This window comes from Nothobranchius furzeri, chromosome 16, assembly GCF_043380555.1.
Source record: "Nothobranchius furzeri strain GRZ-AD chromosome 16, NfurGRZ-RIMD1, whole genome shotgun sequence".
Taxonomy (NCBI): domain Eukaryota; kingdom Metazoa; phylum Chordata; class Actinopteri; order Cyprinodontiformes; family Nothobranchiidae; genus Nothobranchius; species Nothobranchius furzeri.
This window is the reverse complement of record NC_091756.1, coordinates 30,116,341-30,136,412: the sequence shown is the minus strand read 5'-3', so window position 1 is coordinate 30,136,412 and position 20,072 is coordinate 30,116,341. Positions and strand designations below refer to the sequence as shown.

Here is a 20,072-nt window from a genome sequence, read left to right as displayed (position 1 = left end):
AGATCTGTAGGAGTTCTATGTTGTGTCAATGTTCCAGAACCTTCTCAGGAATGTCCAGAGACAACAAGGGAGTGAGCTTAGCTGTGTGACTTATGCAAGAAAACCAAGGCTCCCCATGAGCTAATTGGTACAATTTAGAAACTACTGTGCAATACTGAACAGCCCAGCGAGATACCAGCTTCAGGCTCTTTACAGGTGGAACTGCAGGAAGCAAGTCTTGCTCAGCTGACTGCTCAGACATGAAGGCACAATATATAAAAGCTTAAAATTACACATTTAAGCTCCACTTTTTTTTCGCTTCAGTGCAGCGGTTCTCAAACTCTTCATGTCGTGCCTCCTTAGGCAGAAGACAATATTTTAGCTTTTCCAAAACAACATAATTACACCAAAGCAAGGCTAGATAAACTGTTAAATGCATTAAATCTTGAGTTTTGAGTCCTTTTTTGTCTAGAGACCTCATCTATGTTGTAAAAATAAAATAAACTGGGTTTAGCCTTTCGATCTGGGTTGTGTTCACCTTATAGGTTATCTAATCGCCATGGAAACATGAAATGTGAAAATCAAGTCTGAATAGCAGCTAGATTTATTCTGCCAGCAAGTTTTAATGGTAAATAAATCAATAAAATAAGAAATAAACAAAATAAAACCAATAGCACAAATTAAAATTACAAAATAAAATTTTAAAAATTAAATGTTTAAAACCTCAAATAAAAAAGATTAAATAAAGAAATAAAGAACAAAACCAAAAACAGAAAATGACAAACTACAAATATATTAATTAATAAAATCAAATCAAAAACATTAAACAACATAAAAAAACACATATGTACATAAGATTATAAATAATGTACGTTTTAGAAAACTTAACATGAAATAAAAGGTTAAATATAAAAAAAAGACAAAAAATGTGAAATCAAAAAAAAGAAATGAAAATTTTTTAATAAAATAGGGAAAAAAAACAAATAAAATAATAAAAACACTGAATTAAATATAGAGTACTACATTTCATTAACAGCATAAAAAACTAAAATAAAATGACACGGAGCACATCCCATAGTTTGAGAATCGCTGCTTTAGGGACAACAAAAGCTGCATGATTTGCATCACATTTTTAAACATGCATACTAATATCTGCCGTACTCAGCAGTCCCATCCGTTTGTGGATGACAACACTTCCTGTGTTCTGACCTCATTCTTAACATAAACTCCCAAATTATTGGACAAAAGAAGGGAAGTTTTCCTGCAGACTGCATTCCCAGCCAGAAGCAGGCAGATATTATTAGAACCGGACTCTGCAATCAGGTTTTACTTACATGCACACCTCTTCTTCTGAAACCATGACAACCACCTTGATATATCTGTTCATGTGACACAAGCGTTCATTGTAGCGAACATCAGAGCTGCTCTACTGTGAACATGCAACACCACAGTGAGTCGTTTCTGTTGGTGGGAGTTTGCACGTTGTTGCAAATTCACACACAAAAGAATGTGAGGCTTCTACACCAAACTGAACCGTTAAGAAGATGTATACATTGCTCATAGTTAATAATCATATAGACGCAATAAGTGTGAAACTTGACGCATTAAAATTGCCCCCTAACAGCTAGGAGGTAAGAAAAAAACAGAGTTGTTCTTCTAATGTAGATCACGGCAGCTAAGTCTGGGAGATCTGGGTATTTTATCAACTTAAAGCTCTCTAGTCTTTGGTTAAGTGTTGTGATAGCTGTGTGCTGTTGTGTGGCTGCTCCCGGGACTTGAACCAGTCATCGAGACTTGGTAATAAACAAACTCACTGACTTTTATGACCAAATTTACCACAAAATAAGACTTGTTTAAACTCTGACATGAAAGACGGTTGAAGATAAACTTCCCTTCTGGGAATACTCAGCCTGTTCTGTGCCCAAACTCCCGTTCTATCTTGACTAATGAAGCATCACAACCATTTATGTAAAGATATTCTCCCTCGTTTTCTTCTGGAAAGCCCAAAGTTGTGGTGGAGAAATCCTAATTACCTGACTTTTTAGAGAAAAACAACACGTTCTAAGAGATGGGATGTATGTTTTGTGTACCTCTTCATAGTCGTTCTCCCCGGGTACAAAGTCATCCACCAGAGTGACCCGGTGGCCAAGCTGCTCGCTCAGGGCATCCAGGAACTTGTCCGTGTCCCGGCTGCGAGGCGGCCGAGAAAAGGTGAACAGCTTCTTCCGGCGCGTCAGAGTGTTGGGCCCGCTGTCCAGAGGCTGAGGGGAGGCGGGGGAGCTCTCCAGGCTGACGTAGGGGTTGGACTCCACACTGCTCTGGTGCTGGATCTCATACACGGTGGTGGGGAGGGGCTCCTTCCAGGACAGGGTAAGGCCGGACTTACGGTTACCTGGAAATAATGATAACCACATGTCTAATCCACCTGTTCACACCTTCCACATCATGTCAGGTGGATTTCCTGTGAGGTAACTTTGGCAACAGGGAGAGTAAATGCTGGCGTGTGCGCACATGTAGATTTCAGGGTTTGAATGAGTGTCAGCTCATTCAAAAATCAGCTGTTCTCATGTCGTGTTCATATCAGAGAGCACCTCGCTCGTTTTCCATACCGTAACATCAGAAGGTGCTCAAATTCAGGAAGTCTGACATGAACGTGACATCAGTCACCTGCCACCTGGGTCCAAAATTTGCTGCTTTTGTTACAGTTTTATGTCTGATTTTAACCATATCTGATGCAAAAGTTGGACCTAGTTGGCCATTTGCTTAAAACTGCTGATGAAAGCTTGTGTTATTTGTTTGTGTGCGTGTGTGTGTGTGTGTGTGTGTGTGTGTGTGGGCCCCAGAGTACCTGTGAGGGGGGGCAGTGTGAGGGGGGAGAGAGAGCGGCCGAAGGCCTCAGTCTGCCCCGCCACCTCAGTCTCTGCGGGGGAGCCGCTCTGCAGCGGGGACACACTCTTCCCTGCGTACATGTTCTCCAGCTCCGTGTACACACCTGTCATCTACGGGTGAAGGCATGACGAGCCGATTAGCGCACAACCGCTGTGTTCCCTTTGAAGGTGTGCAGCATTCAAAGGTTCAAACGCTTTGATTTGATTTCAGCTGCTGTTGAACTGCAGCAGACCTTCAAATAGCATGAGAGCACATTTAATGTTTGTTGTAGAGGCGGCGACAAGCTGCAGGTATACCTACATGACTAAGGTCCGGGGACTCGGGGAAGGAGGTTCCGTCTCCCGACTGCCTCTCCTCCGGGCTCCCAGATTCATCGATATGAATTCCTAAAGCACAATACAGCATGAAGAGAGACAAATGTAGGTAAGCTTCCTCCATCCATCCACCTCCAGGCAGGAGGAGAGAAGATGAAGCAGAGGAGCAGCATGGAGGAATGGAAAAAAGCCTAAATCTTGACTCCTGGTGAAGGAGTTTGCAATGGAAATGAAAAACGTGACGCCTGAAGCGCCGTCAGCTGGAAAAACACCAAAAGCAGAGACTGCTGCGATGAGTGATTCATGTTTGAAGTGGTGATGCAGACACACTTAGCTCAGCACTTCGTTTCCCCTTGCACGAGTCTACGGTGTTTTTAACTGTTGCACGCCGCCTCACCTGGGAGCTGACCGGTGCAAATAAGGCTTTATTACAGATCTCACAGCTGCTCATCCACAGAAACCAGAGGTAGGCTCAAAGGAAGTGTTTCTCATTTACTGTCTGTCTATCGTCCTCCAGGGATTTCACTCACAATAAAACACGATGCAATTCATGATTCATGAGGAGAATATTTACATTTATTAGCTGTGTTTAAACCTTTAATCTCAAATAACATGTGTTTAATTAGGTTTGTGACACTTAACAAGTGGATTTTTAAAGCTTTGCCACTGGAAAGCAGCGGTTTCCATCAGATCAGTGAAAGTAAAACCAAAACCATCCTCTGGACTAAAGCTTTCTCTACATTTGTGGTTTTTGTTGAATAAATCAACAAATCTCCTTGAATGATTTTGACCTGCGGACCCACGAGAGTTGCGGTTTCGCTGGCATACCCATTCCTAAGTGAGTCCCGATGATGCAGTCATCGGAGCTCCTCTCTCGGATGCTGCTGCGGTATGAGGTCCCAGACACACGCACAGAGCTGGTCCGTCGGTGGTGATCCGAAGTCCCGTCGGGATCCAGCACCACTGCAAAACCCAATGTGGCGTCAGCACTGCATTCTGCACAAATATACTCTGTGTTGGACTTAAAAATGAAAGGTGAGCATTCAGTTTCTGATATTCAAAATTATTAGTACAATAAAGTCATTTTTTATACTGCATCAAATCAGTCATTGCATCGTTTTCAATCATATATCGTATTATATTGTAACGGATCACTGATGTTGCATCATCTGGTAATGGATGATACCATCTCGTATGACAGCCAGCAGCCCACAGACACATCTGAGTGGCGGTGTTTATATCTCCCATCACATGGCTCACCGCTGCTCTTGAAACCGAGGAAGCGGGACAGTTTGCTCTGGCAGTGCTCCTGTTCCTCGTAGGTCAGTAGCTGGTAGATGAACTGCCAGATCAGCTGTTTGGCTGGAGTGTCCAACACTGGAAACACATCGACTATCAGGGTGTCCACGTTCCTGCAAACACAACACGTAGTGGTTACATAACCCTCCCGTTTGCTGCTGTGTGACTGGTTCCCATTCAATGTGAGGATTTTGTTTACTTTTCTGTTCTGTGCATATGCAGCGGCAGACTGAGGCATGTGAGTGGGAGGATGAAGCCAGTTATGGGTGGGTTTATGCCTTTGGGTTTAGTATTTATACTGTATTCTGGGACGGCAGTAGTGTATTCTGCTGCCTCACATCTTTGCACGCCTTCATCCATCACCCACCCCTCTAAATGTCTATCCATCTCTGCCAACTGCCTTTAAAAGGCCCTTGGCTGTTTCCTAAGCAGCTCTAATCAGTATTAGTCAGTTGAAGTATTAAATGTTTTACAATTACAAGAAACTTTGGCAAATCACTTTCAGAAGGGCCATCCAGTTTCATGTTTTCTTTCCATTTTCTGGAAAATATCTTAAAAAATCGGCGAATCGCCTGCTTACCTGTGCTGGAAGAAGGTCTCCAAGGATTTGCAGACGGTGTATCTCTCCTGAATGGTCAGCAGGTGCTCCAGCTGCTGGCTGAAGGTCCGTCCGTGGACTTTGATGCTCGGAGGAAGGATCTCTGCCACCCACTGGAGAGAGCTGAGAGCTGGAGACCTGCAGAAATGAAGCAGGACTGCCATTGTTTTTCTCCCTCCTTTATTTTAAAACAGCAGAGAGTGCTCATTTTAGTTTGTACCCACCTAGAGCGTGGTAGCGTGGTTGGAACCAGACTAGAGGAATCATCTGGGTCGGTTTGGTCAGAAGAGAAGTCAGACGGCCCCTCCTCCACCACCAGGGTGGGCATCCCCCCACTGCCCTGCAGCATGGAAACCACCTTCTCATGGGAACAGTTCCTACATCAAGATAAAACAGAGAATTTCTATTTGATTGACAGAACAACTAATGGATGTTTGAAAGCTCCATGCTGTGGTGAAATTTATCTGGATGCAGATATTTTCACAGATTAAGAACAATAATAGCAACAAAAAAATACCCCAGCAGATTAAAGGTGCCCCAAAGGCACCCCTCCCCCAGTGGCTGGCTGTGGTACAAGTGCTAAGTCCTGCACTCCATGTAAACAAATAAAACATTTACCTGAATTAAGACTACACACACCTCTGATCTTTATTTTTACAGATGTTTACTTTTTATGGGCTTCTATAATTTTTCTTTATGTTCAAATATTCTAATTTATTTATGACAAATTAGTTATTTGATGCTCCATTTGATAATCCTGTTTGAAGTCTTTGCTGGATCTTTTCTTAAAGAGCAAGTCACCCCCTAACAGAGTCTTGCTGCACCCACACGTCCTGTTTGAAAAAATCACCACAAGGAGGCGGTGCCTGGCAGACCGAGTGAGCAAGGCTAAAGCAGTGAGTGACAGACCACACCCCCGCTCAGAGGGAGAAAGCACAGCTCACTTCTTAGTCTCTGATAGCGATGCTAGCTCTTTTGCATCAGAGCAGTCCTGCTACAAACAATCAAGTCTTTGGCGATTTAATGTAGCATAATGATCGCCTAAGGTTAGGGTTAGGCTCACTTGTTCGTTTCTATGGGGATAAATACATTTCATGCGATGCGGAGGATCCTGATGTATAGGTTTATCTGCCGGCTAAGCAGAAGAGGCGAGCAGCCCTGAGCTGGTGCCCCGAGTGCCGAGCTGTAAAAAGTTTTTTGCAATTCCAACTTCAACTCACTGCAGAGGAGTAGTTGAGCCGTTTTATATCCCCAGTGGTAGTGCAGCTGACATCTTATGGTGCCGGCTAACATCACAGGGTACCACTAAAGCCCCATTCCCACCTGTACCGGGTCGGCCCGGGCCGGGTAGCCCCAGTCGGCCCCAGCCTGGCCCGGTTGATTCCACACATCCTTGCCTTAAGCCCATGTGGGCTGATTCTACCCACCAATCAGAGGCTTGCTCTAATGGAAGGTGTGAATGGGCTGATTCTACCCACCAATCAGAGGCTTGCTCTAATGGAAGGTGTGAATGGGCTGATTCTACCCACCAATCAGAGGCTTGCTCTAATGGAAGGTGTGAATTTGCTGTCAGCAGTGGGTGTGTTGGCCCTGGTCGGCCTGAAGCAGTACCCCTCGGGAAGAGGGCCGAGAATGAGCCTTGGTTGGCCCGGGAAAATTCCAGGCCACCCAGATATGTAAACAACCTACGCTACCCGGCCCGGGCCGACCCGGTACAGATGGGAATGGCCCATTAGGCAATAGTGGTGGCTCATTAAATTTCAATGTAGTGCAGAGTTTTAACTGAAGAGGGCGCCACACTGAGGGGCTTAGGCTTGAATATTGTCTTTATTAAAATAAACGTTGATTTTAGGGTGACTTGATTTTCAGGTACTTTTCATCTGCAGCTGATCTTATTTTTGGTCTGCCCTTTTTTTCTCATTTTTCAAGCACAAATTGCCCCATGTGCTGCGATGACAGCAGGAGCATCGTTGAGGTGCATGGCAAAAAAAAAAAAGTAATAAACCAGCCAGTCTAAAGGAAAAACCTTGAAATACTCCTAGAAATTCTGATTAAATTTATAATACAATGAGAAATTCTGGCTGCTTGAAAGTAAGTCATACAAAAAAGAAGTATGATAAATGGTGTCACTACATCTGAGCGGAGTAAGCAATTATCATATTTTACCATTCAGCTGTTATTCATCTGGAACTCAAACAAATCCGGCACTTCTGTTTTCTCCCTCTGTTGAGCGTCGTTCATTAATCAGTTTCCCTCTGGGATTAATAAAGTATTTTTGAACTGAATTGAATTGAATCAGATCACCTGTTCCTGCTGCAGCGCCGTGTTATCACGCCGAGCGACACAATTATACAGCGCAAATCAAATCAGCCCGTCATGCAGCCATGGGAACAGCTCCGCATTGCTCGGCTCACATAGCGACCGTGCTGGGCTGATGATTATTGCTGCTTCTTTAGACATATAAATACACTGGCTTATAAGATGTGTTTGAGTTCATGTTGGTTCAAATCTGTTTTATCCACTCGTGACTTCTTGTTTCCCTCCCACACTTACTTGTTGAAAAAGCCCAAGTTTAAGAAGTAACTAAGACCTATTCTGACTCCCACAACAGGACTTCAGTTTATGTAAAGGGTGTGATCACATGCATCCTCTCATGCAGGCTGTACATACTCAGATAAACATGCTTCAAAACTTAGTAATGTTTGTAACTTTTACGTCCTTCTGCATCCTCGCTGACCAGGCTGTAGCAGTGCGCCTGTTGGTGAAGTTTAAAGCAGATCACCACTGAGGATGCTGCCTGTGTGTCTGGTTCTGACGATCTTAAATCACTTGTGACTTCTTCACCAGCTTTTTTACTTCTGCCCTTCTCCTGATTCATATTCAGTCAGAGTTTCAGATCAGCAAACATATTTCGACATCAGACAAAGATGGTTAATTGTTTCTGGTCTGTGGGAGGAAACAGAAGAACCTGGAGAAAACCCTCACATGCATGAGGAGAACATGCTAAGTCCACACAGAAAAGCTGCAGCTGAGTTTTAAACCTGAAACCCTGCTGTGAGGCAACAGTGCTACCACCTGCACCACTATCCATCTAACCAGGGCTCTGTGTCAGAATGTAAATTAACTGGATGCAAAAACTGCAATTAAGCCTTTGGGATGACTAATAATGAGTCTCTCACATCACAGTGGAGCAGCTTAATCTTGATCTACTTTACAGAAATGGCTTAATTCAGCCACGTTAGAGGGTTCGCCAGTATGAACGGCTTGTTTAAGGTCAAAGGTCAGTGGACGAACATCCGACTGCATGGACCATCAACTACCTCACCAACAGTCCATAGTATGTGAGGCTGCACAACTGTACATCTGAGGTGGTTGTGTGCAGTACTGGAGCTCTGCAGGGTACGGCGCTCTCACCCTTTCTCTTCACCCTCTTCACTTCGGACTTCACCTACAACACCAGCAGCTGTCACCTCCAGGACCCTCTGAGGGGAATCACCTGGAGTACAAGTCCGTCATCATGGACTGTGTGGACTGGTGTGAGCGTAACCACAATGCTTGAACACCAGTAAACAAAGGAAATGGTGATTGACATCCAGAGAAACACTCCTCCTCACTCACCAGTAAACATCCAGGGTGCAGACAATGAGATGGTGGACACCTTTAAGTACCTGGGTGTTCACCTCAACAGCAAACTGAACTGGTCCAACAACACAGAGGCTCTGTATGAGAAGGGTCAAAGCTGCCTCCACCTCCTGAGGAGGCTGAGGTCCTTCTGAGTTCATTCCCATCTGCTAAAATCCTTTTATCACTCTGTGGTTGGCTCTGTTATCCACTCTGCTGTGGTCTGCTGGGGCGCAGGCAGCTCCAACATCCCCTCCACAGCAAGAGTGTATAACTCGTGAGTTAAACTGGTACTGGCATTATCCTGTTACACAATAACACCAATGCAATACTCAGTATGTGCTCAAAACTTGTGCGATACCAGATTTACACAGTATGTCTGTGTCACTCACAGTATGCTGCATAGTGCTGGAACCCACGTTTTTATTTTTTATTTGTGGTTTTAGGTGGTCGAAGGTTACAATACTAGATTACCGCCTATGTGTATGCACATGTACCGTTGTTGTTTTCTAGGATGTTCTGCTACAGAGCAGATTTCATGGTTGCATCAGTTACAGCAGGTGACCTTAAAGCAGCCCCAGACCACTACACCGCCACCATATCTGACGGTTGCTATGATGCTGTTTTAGCGTTAGCTTGAGTCCAGACGGAACGGGACGCTCACCTTACAGAAAGCTCCACTGTTGCCTCACCAGTCTGGTGGATCGTCAGGATGTTTTTGTGTGTGCACAAGACTTTGGATTTGGAAATCTCCCATGAGGCCACTGTTACCCCCAGTTTCTTTCTTATAGTTGAATCGTGACCTCAGATTTGAACCCTAACACATTTTTAGGATGGAACATGATGTTTTACTTTTTTAGATCTTTTAGGATGTCAGACAGGTTTTGTTAAAGTGATTGTTAATCCTACAGGTCTGGGCGGGGCTGGCAGAACTTAACTCTCTTTTCTAAATATTCTGTTTAATCATAGTTGATTTATTATTTAACCAGGAGGGAAATAACTTTCTAACGCTGAGCCGATGTTTCTACATAGAAAAAATCTAGGTAATGAAGGAGTTCAAACAATAAATGTAGGTTGTGGATTACATTATTTGGCCATGAAAGCTGCCTTTTCACACTGACTCATCACAAGTGGTCGCAGATGGCTTCTTCTGAGGAATAAAAACAAGCCCGATGTCTAAATATATGGTAAAGTTTAAGACTCCAACAGTGGATGAAGACATAATACTGCTACTGCTTCTCTGAAGACCAACCTCATGTCCAGTCCATTGAGGAACAGGATGCGGTCGCCTGGTTTCAGTCCACATTCCTCAGCAGGAGTATCTGAAAAAAAAAACAGAGATTGCTGAAAATTCAAACTTCAGTCACAGACGGAACACAGATCCAGGCTCCTCTGAGCTAAAAAGGTGAACCGAAGAGAGAGAGAGAGAGAGAGAGAGAGAGAGAGAGAGAGAGAGAGAGAGAGAGAGAGAGAGAGAGAGAGAGAGAGAGAGACGGTGACTAAGGTGGAGCTGTCAGCCTCTGTGAGATCCAACAAAGCCTGTCAACAAACGAGATGAGCTCCATGCTAAATTGCATTACATAAGGGAACAGCGCTGTCAAAACAAGCCCTGCTGAAGTCAGTTCTGCCTGTGCTGCTTCCATCACCTCCTCATCTGTCAGCTGGCTGCTGAAGCTGCCTTTAGAGCCGACTGACAGATGTCTTCACACAACGTTCTCACACTCCAAAATCAGCCCTTATCGTAGGGTGGAGTATTTTTATTTTCTTTCTTTGTAATCAGTGGAGGACTGGCGTTAAGATCACGATGAGAGACATGCTATCCACCCCCACCATCTCCACTGCAACCTCCATAAGGCCCACTGAGTCAGACGGCTCCAGCACATGTCGGTGGGTGATGTGGTGGGCGAGCACGGTGCCGTCATCGTCAAGTAAAACACACACACACACACACACACACCAAAGAGGAGAAACATCTCCCTCCTCACAGGAATCTGCAAAGTTCCCTCAACAATTTCTCTGTTTTACGGTGTTTATTGTTTTCATTTCACAATGGTTCTAATAAACACACAACAAATAAAAATAATAATCTCAAGGCAGTAGAGGTGATCACATTTATTATTTAAATTCTGACCAAAACTGACCCCTATAAAGTCAAATGTACGAGAGCTCCACATCTCTAACAGGACTAGTACGTTCCTCAGACACACAGTATCAGATCCTGTGTCTGTTCTTGTTGATTATTGTGTGTAACCTGTAAAATTCGCTGTGCATGTTTTTACTTCTGGACTTTTCACAATACCACAAAACGCTAACTAGCTAACCCACTATCAAAGTAAAACCAGTGTAGACAAAATAACAATTATTACATTATATTTGTATATTATTTGGTCCACTTTTTCATCAAGATTAATAAAATACCAGTACTTCCCACTGTTAAATGAAGGAAAAACCTTTCTTTTTCATCAAAACCGAACTATTTAAGGCTGTTTTTATGTTGATAGTGGATTAGCTAATTAGCTTTTTGAAGTTTCATGAAGAATAAAATAAAATAACGGAATTTTTTACATGCTACGCACAATTATATACAATAACAGACATCTTCAGTTTCATTTATTTTGACAGCTATTTGTATTTTCGATATAAAAACACAACTATGAGTTTTCTCCTCAGTTTGCGACACAATGCATTGTGGGATACCTTGCCGGCCCGAGTCTGCTGAAGGATGCATCAATACATCCTCGATATAACACATCCGGGAACTTTGAGATTACTTACCATGATGAGTACTTGAACAGTACTTGGGCCAACGCTGACGTTTCACAAGTACGTGAGTAGACAAGTTCAGACGGGTAAACGGCTCTCATACTCCTGTACTCGGTAGAACAGACTTTCTGCTGTACTTTCCAAGCAAGTACTTTTCAAGTACACAAAACTGTACTTGCCTACACTTGGGCATTGAGAAACGGCCTTAGGCCCAATCTCAATACTCGCACTGCGCCCTGCGGTCTTCAGCAAAGTGCACTTGGAGAAAGTGCGCAGTAGGCTTCGAGTGCGTAGTACACAAGTGTGCAGGTAGTTGCCGAATTGAGACAGGGAGCATTGCGTCATCGATCATAACGCATGCTGTGATGCTGGTCGCTGTGAAACCTTTTTAAAAAACCTTTATTAACAAATTTAAAGCAAACAACAAAGCAATAAAATTGGAATAAATGTAACTTCATTGCTGCTTTGTCTAAAACATTCAGAGCGCCAACTAATCGTCCTAAAATGAACTAATTTCATTAGAAAATTCATATTTTCAGAAAAGGAACTTGAGCCTTTTCTCCTGCAGCAATGACTTGTGGGTAATTCCCTTGCCCGTGATCCGCATCTCTGCGGACTTGGGTGAAGTGTAGATTAAAGGTGCAATGGGGACATGGTCAACTTCTGCACTTGAGAATGGAGACACCCTACACACTCACACCCCTGGCCCGGAACGCGCAATTGAAGGGTGCAAGTGCGAGTATTGGGATGAGGCCTTTGAGTGAATTCAACTCAAGATGGCTGCCACAAGCTACCTGACTTCAGAAACCATACAGCTAACTAAGAAGGAGACTCATTTTCATTCAAATGGTTTTACTGATTGGGATTTTGGTGAACCATAACAATATGATTATGTGAAACACAAATAAAGCTTCTGATCATTTGTGCTAATGAAACACAGAACAAATAGAGTAAAAAACAAAAATGTGTGTAAAACCTCTGAATGGAGCACCTGATGCTGCCAGAGTACAGCCTTTTCTGAGTGTTTTCCTCTTAACGTTTTACTGGTGAGTCACGCGAAAGCACTTGCTGGTACACTCACCGTTTCTCTGGCTCTCCCTCTCACACAGAAACACTTCCTGTCCACCTTTTACCTCTCTGGGCTGGCACCACAACAAAGTCACCCCCACAGACAGCATCAGCCCCCCTCTCCTCCGGCGTTCGGGTCAGAACGACCCGCAGAGGAAAGAGGTGTTGATGAGGACTGGTGGGTTTATTTTAGAGCGACGCGGTACCTGGAATGACTGAGTCGATGCAAACGGGAGCGTGACCTCGCAGCGTGAAGCCAAAGCTCTTCTTCCCTCGGTAGACACGGACGATCCTGATAGAGGAATGCAGACAGACATATAATCAGCTACTTCAGATACGATATTATTGATTTTCAGTGGTTTTATAGCAGCTTCCAATATCTATTATTACTGTAACAATCTATTAGAAGTAATAAACATGTGATTGTGATTACTGCTCTACTCTGAAACTTTCATCTGGTGGCACTTATAAACCTTTGAGTACTTTAATGGCCAAAACTGTTAACTGTTGTCTAATTATTCTAATACTGTTAAAACATATGAAATGTGCCAACCTGAATAATGTTACTAAATTTCACTCAAAAAAGCCCCAAAAGCAAAATACTGAAAATAGTAAACGCACAAAGGAGAAAAACATCTAAAATATGTCAAATTATTGAATAAAAGTTCTAGAAATGAGTTTATGACTGAGTTTTATTCAAACACAACAATGTTTAGGAAAATTAGAGCAAGAACAATGAGACAAACAGTCTCCTGTTTGATTTGTCACTTCCTGTGTGTGGGAGTCAGAACAAGTGGGCACATGATGCTCGATTTACCGCTGCTGAACTTTCCAATTCAGCACAACAACCCTGAGTTTTTGTGTACAGAATAAACATGATCCCATGGGGGATCGGTGGCACAGGAGTTAAGTGCTTGCCCCGTAATCGGAAGGTTGCAGGTTCGAGCCACGCTCAGTCTGTCGCTGTCATTGTGTCCTTGGGCAAGACACTTAGCCCACGTTGCCTGCTGGTGGTGGTCGGAGGGACCGGTGGCGCCAGTGCTCGGCAGCCTCGCCTCAGTCAGTGCGCCCCAGGGCAGCTGTGGCTACATTGTAGCTCATCCCCACCAGTGTGTGAATGTGTGTGTGAATGGGTGAATGACTGATTGTGTTGTAAAGCACCTTGTGGGGTTCCAGGACTCTAGAAGGCGCTATATCAAATACAGGCCTTTTACTATTTAGCATGCATTTATGTAAAGAGTTCACCTGTGAGGAGAATGATCAAAATCACAAAGCTTTATTCTGACCAGAAGAAAATAATAAAAAGAAGCATTTTTGAAAACATTGTTTTTGCAAATGACCTCTTCGTTAGTTTTTACACGGCCAAATTCCGGTCCAAACAGAAACAGCTCTTGGCATTTCGCAAATAAATGCAGACATTTCGCTTGACGGTGGTGCTGCGCTCACATTCACATCCGTGAACATCGGCGATGACAGTTTGTCTGAATGTCCGCAGGATGTTGCCATGGAGATGACTGAAGGCAACATCGCCTCAGTTTAGAAACCTAATGTAGCTAAAATTTAATAAAAGAAGACAAACTGGGGCGAGAAAACCAGCAAATCTCTGGCAGTTCCCGTTGTAGGATCTTATGTAAGATGATTTAAAAGCTGAGAGGTGTACTCAGTGTTATGTGTGTGTGTGTGTGTGTGTGGGGGGGGGGGGGGTGCTTGGAGCATCCGTCTGCACCAACCTTCTATATGAGTTCTCAGGAAGTCATCAAACACAAATGATTAGGCTCACATGAACATGAGACCGAGTGAATGGTGATCTGTGGTGAATCATTTGAATCTAAAATCGTTTAGCGAACTAAACCAAATCATCTGTAGTTGGATTCATTCAGAAACAACCTGCTGAGTCTAAATGTATCATTTTCCTCCAAGTTCTGCGTCTTCATCTGCGTTTTTCCTCAGATCTTCCCTGTTTCCAGCTCCCTCACCACCGGTCTGTCTCTCTGTGCTGCAGAGACACACACTCCAGCTTGTTTATTTTTACAAAAACACAACCTTCCCACTGACTGTGTCGCTGTATTACGAGCAGCTCGCCTCCTGTTTACAACGCAGCCACAGGCTTTCACACTCTTCCAGATGAAGGCTCATTATGGGATGGAGTTCGTTAGCCATGTGTGGGAGTTCAGAGCCACTCTGGTGATCCTGTGAGTCCACTGTGGTGTTATTAATTGGACAGCTGTGTAATCAGCCTGTTAGTGGGTGGAGGATGAGCTGGAGAAGTTGAATGATCGATGAAGAGGAGATCCTTTTGGTCGGAGAGGGAGGAAATGTGTCATTTTCTGCAGCTAAAGCTCAGAAACAAACACAGCTTTGGTGTTTAATAAGTAATGGTGTGTAATGAGATGGGGGAGAGCTTTAGGGTGGGAGATAGAAGAGGAAGACACCTTCTGTTTACTCATGCATCTATAAACACTTGGCCTGCAGATTAAAATGCATCTTTTTGGTTGTTTTAATTCAGGAGCAGCTTGTCAGACACAGTTTCTCCTTTAAAAAACATCAAAAGCAGCTTCTCACCTCTGATTGGGTCCGAGAGGAGGGTGTGTTGGCATCCCTGAGCCGGATTTCCTTAACCCCCGGTCTCTCTCTGCGTCACCTCTGCCCCCAGGTTCCCCTCCATCCCTCGGCACTGAGCTGGCCCTTTTGGACCCGTGGCGCCGGTCCGAGTGATCCTCGCTGCGACTGCGCCGGATCCTGCCCTGCGGCTCGCTGATGCTCTTGCTGCGACAGAGCCGGTTGATCATGTTCTGGGAGACGGCATCGTCGAAGCGCTGCCGGTGCTTCTTTGGGATGAAGATTCTGGCGAACATGATGGCATGAAGGGGAGAGAAATTAAAGAGAAATCAGCTGCTTTCGCCACGGGAATTCCCTTGAAATCACGAGAAAAATGGGAAAAAAAGAGGGTGAATTTAAACTAAAGATCCCCCCTGAGTCCAGTTTTTAAAAGTACAACCCATAATCAGAACATCTGGGTTTCAACCGAAGAGGCTGTGGCAATCCAAGCCGGTCCTGATTACACTCAACAGGCTTCCCCCTTCATGTCTCGGCTCAGAAAAGCAGAGAAGGAGCTTCTGGATGGCAGGTGAGAAGTCTTCCCCCTTAGCTGTCTCCAGAGAGAGGAGAAAGGACCAGAGAGAGGAGGAAGACGATGAGGAAACCGTGGTGCTGCTCGCTGGAGCCAGACTGCTGCAGTGTGAAAAACCAGAGCCAGAATACGGCACGGGGAGAAGAAAAGGTGTGGGAGTGAGTGAGCATGGGATTTCTGCTCCATTAGCTCCATCTCTCTCCATCTACAGAAACTCACACACTTCCGTCCACAGAGCAGCAGGAAGCTCTCGGCGTTCTCATAATCCATTCTGACAGATCACCTCGGTAACTAACTGTTTATGTATTTTTAGTCAAGTTGAACCGATTTGAACCAAAACAGGTCAGATGTTAGGCACCAACACGTTCTCTGGAGCCTCATCTAGAAAACCTACCTGGGTTCCACCTTAAAACATTGGGTACAACACGTGGGCTAAAACACGGGCTTTGATCGTTCCTCTAAAAAAAACCTGAATATTTCCACTGTGCATTGAAACCCTATTTTATAAACCTCATCAGAAATGTTAGTGAATTCTCACCAGAATGGTTAAAAGAGCAGAAACCTATAGAATTAAATGTAAACAACGTGTTAAAGGTTTATAAACGAGCGTTTGCATGATTATTACTATTTTTTAAGTAGGGACGTTTTAAGAAAATACAGTAAGCAGGTGTAGCTTAACTTGCTTCACAGTAAAACAGAATTAAATGCAATAAAATGAAGAATCAACAACCATGAGTAAAATAGAATTAGATAAGAAATAAAATCCAGTAAAACCTTTAAAAGGGTGTCCTCACAGCGGATGGAGAGGGGAAGAGCGTTCCACAACCTTGGAGCCATAGCCTAAGTAAGCAGTCTCCACGAGACTTTACCCGGGTTTTGAGCTCCACCGGGAGCATCTCAACTGCTGACCTCAGGCAGCGTTTGGGAGTGTGGACCTGTGGCAGGTCAGCTAAATGTGAGGAAGCTTGGCCATGTGAAACTTTAAAAGTTATGGTTAGGATCTTAAAATGAACTCAAACAAAGGCTGATAGCAGAGCGAGGACAAACAGAGCAGCAAGAGGCTCACCAAGCACCGGATCCATCTTTGTCATGTCCAACGGCCTAACCGCGGGTCGAGACTGTGACTGTCCGTTAGCTCATCAATTTCTCCACATTGTAACTTTCCTGCAGATAATCAGTCACTAGGACAATCCCAATTGTAACATATGTTTTATCATTTTTCATTTATTTCTAATTTGAGTGTCAAAAATGTTATTTCCACGAGAAAAAAAAACCAGGTCACAAGTCAGGTTAGAACAATGAAAGCTTTTTAGTTGATGTCAAAATCAGTTTGGAAATACATAAATTCACTGGTTAAAAGAACTTGGAGACGAAGAATAATCAGTTTTTAGAGCATATGGAGAATTTGTGTGGACGACATTTAAAGACAAGCCCTATTTCAACATTCCAGATCATTTTATTGTCATTGCACAGGTGTCCAACGAAATTGGCTTTGCGCTCATTAAAGACAGCTCATGTAAGGAGGTAGTAAAAATATTAATAAAATAAAATAACGGCTAAAATAAAAGTCACACACACACTCTCTCTCTCTCTCATGCATACACATACGCACACACACATCTTTCACACATTTGAATAGTTAATGGTTTTATTCAGTCTGAGTCACAAGATCCAACCAGAGAGCGTATTTGTACAAAGGAGCATTCAAATTCCCACCTACACCAGTCTGCTTTGTTCTGATGAGTTGATCTGCTGCTGATCAGATGAATCAGAGAGAAAAACAACACCAGACGAGTAATTAGTGGCAAACCCACTATGAAGGATGCAAGCAGAGGCATCAGTGAGCCCTGTGCTGGTCCACTAGAAGCTAATTAAGCTACATCAACAATTTGGGCTGCTAAATAAAGCAATTAGGACACACTCATGTAAATATAAATATAAATAGAAATAGAAATATATAAGACTCACAGCCAAGAGCCATTTTATCATACAAGCTTGTTTAAGCACTTTAATAAAAGGTGCTCAGGTAAATAAGAAGCACTTTAAGCACTGATTTTATTTTGTAACCAGGAGAAAAGTTCTTGTTTATTTCATTTCCACCCTTGTTATGTCTTGTTTCTGAGAAATAAAGATGTTCAAGATGCAATTAGAGCCGTGAGCGTTTTTGGCCAATGGTAATGTTTAACGGTTTAAATATAACTACGGGCTCTGGATAGTATGAAATGTAAAATGAAGCAAAAGAAACATACAGTACTGAATGCTGTTCTCCCAGAAAAAAATAACATTATATATGATCAACATGATAAATGATAACTAGGTGTGGGGAACGAACTCTAAGATCCTGTGACAGAAGCAGAGAGATTAACTCAATAAAAAACCTCCTGAACGCCCCCTGCTGGCATAATGAAATAATACAAGCTGATGCCTGGTTCAGCACCACCAAGTCTATAAACAACACGCCAGAAGGGTTTCTATAGGAAAGTGAAAACATCCGAGAACATCTGAATATGTTCAACACATTAAAGACATTTTTGGCCATTCTTAAATGTGGTTTTGTGTAGGGCATTATAGGGTTATTTATAGGGGTTTTTATAAACAATTTTGTTTGGAAAAACAGAGTCTGTGTTCTTCTGGACTAAATAACAGGTAGTCATTGTGACAAAAGCACGTTGCTGCTGTCTTGGAGCATTTGCAATCTGCTCAATTTCAGAGCAGTTCATTATTTGGGTTTTTGGATTTACAAGCTTAAAGGGAGACTTTGCAGTTTTGGCCTGCTTTTAGCACCCCCTAGTGTTCCGTTAGTGAAACCAAAAGTGAAACTTATCTCCTCGCTGTGCGCTCGTCTTTCTAACATCTTCATCTAACAGCTGAAATGTCTCCTCAGCCTTCATTAGTGTCTAAAGGAGTGATTCATCACCAAATTAAACAAACCAGCTGGTTGATGATCTAAACATGCAGGAAACGTGCTGGAAGCAGACTGCAGTGCTGGCATGTCAGCGCCACTTTACTAAGACTAACAGGGAGCGGTCTGCCAATCTGAAGTTGCAAGTGCGATATTCTGGCCACAGAGGGCAGTGGGGTCCCAGTGACATTTCATTAATGTCAATTTTATTTTCACGTGTCTGAGCAGAGCCTCCCTGAACCGTCTACAGGTGGTTCAGAATGTCTGTGCTCGGCTTGTGGCCAAATAGTCAAACACACCCACATCACCCCACTTCTCCTCCAGCTTCACTGGCTGCTAGTCAACTCCAGGGTTCATTTCAAGATCCTGGTTCTGGTCTATAGGGCCTTACATGGACAAGCACCATCTTACATCGGTGATCTTCTTAGTCCCTACACCCCCAGCAGGTCCCTGAGGTCCAGTGATCAAAGCCTACTGGTTGTGCAGCACCAGGCTAAAGACCAAAGGTGACAGATCATTTGCTGCTGTGGCCCCCAGACTCTGGACCTCTCTCCCCCTGAGCCTGAGATCAGTGGACTCAGTGGTCTCCTTTAAAAAGCAGCTGAAAACTCACCTGTTCAGGCTGGCTTTTGTATGACCTTCTTCACCACTCTCTCCTTATTCTGCTCTTTCAACTTCTTCTGCCTTCCCCAGGATCCGCTGATTTCCCTCTTTCCTATTCACTCTCTCTCTCTCTGTCGTTGCATTTTTTAATCAAAATAGTCTATTTTTGCTGATTTAAAAATATTCTAATCATTTTCTAATTTTTTTTTTAATATTTTAAATGTTTTGTTTTCGTGAAGCGCTTGGTGATTTTTATCTTAAGAGGCGCTGTTTTCTTTCTTTCTTTTTCTTTCTTTCTTTCTTTCTTTCTTTCTTTCTTTCTTTCTTTCTTTCTTTCTTTCTTCTTTCTTTCTTTCTTTCTTTCTTTCTTTCTTTCTTTCTTTCTTTCTTTCTTTCTTTCTTTCTTTCTTTCTTTCTTTCTTTCTTTCTTTCTTTCTTTCTTTCTTTCTTTCTACCATGTAAAGCAGGGGTATTCTATTCCAGGCCTGAAGAGCTGGTATCCAGCACATTTTAGTGGTTTCTCTGCACCAACACACTTGATTCAGTGGTCAAAACTCCTGTGCAGCAGCTCATCAGGCTCTGCAGAAGTCTGTTATTACCTGCTGGTTTAAATCAGCATAAACCATCCAACAAACTCAATAAAAAAACATACATTTAATTGCATATACTGCAGTTTTAAGTTATCTGCGATACTCAAAACACTCAGCACTTTCTGCAAATCTTTTTTCAGAGGCCTCCTTAAAAGGAGTTGTCACTTTTTAAAGGTGGCTCTGTCTTTTTTTTTTTTTTTTTGGAACAAATGTGCTTGGTTAAAGATATAGGCCACATTATATTGGGCTGCTGTCACTGAGTCTGCAGACTTTGATCAGTTCTGCAGCCTGAGACGGTGAGACTAGAGGCTACAGA

At 43.3% G+C, this 20,072-nt stretch overlaps 1 protein-coding gene across 7 annotated transcripts in view; it reads right to left on the bottom strand.

Annotated features, from left to right (window-relative positions):
* Positions 1-20,072, bottom strand: part of grid2ipb (glutamate receptor, ionotropic, delta 2 (Grid2) interacting protein, b) — a 55,152-nt gene that overhangs the window by 14,310 nt on the left and 20,770 nt on the right. For 5 of the 7 annotated variants that reach the window (XM_054749078.2, XM_015963521.3, XM_015963520.3 and 2 more), the window contains 11 exons: positions 15,094-15,375; positions 12,738-12,823; positions 9,953-10,022; positions 5,304-5,456; positions 5,062-5,217; positions 4,443-4,594; positions 4,011-4,145; positions 3,169-3,254; positions 2,828-2,978; positions 2,070-2,371; positions 1,314-1,358 (listed from right to left, as the gene is read on the bottom strand). In XM_054749078.2, the coding sequence (XP_054605053.1) occupies positions 1,314-1,358; positions 2,070-2,371; positions 2,828-2,978; positions 3,169-3,254; positions 4,011-4,145; positions 4,443-4,594; positions 5,062-5,217; positions 5,304-5,456; positions 9,953-10,022; positions 12,738-12,823; positions 15,094-15,375 (1,618 nt within the window). The remainder of the gene's footprint in view (positions 1-1,313; positions 1,359-2,069; positions 2,372-2,827; positions 2,979-3,168; positions 3,255-4,010; positions 4,146-4,442; positions 4,595-5,061; positions 5,218-5,303; positions 5,457-9,952; positions 10,023-12,737; positions 12,824-15,093; positions 15,376-20,072) is intronic. The other 2 variants (XM_015963525.3, XM_015963523.3) reach the window with 1 other exon arrangement.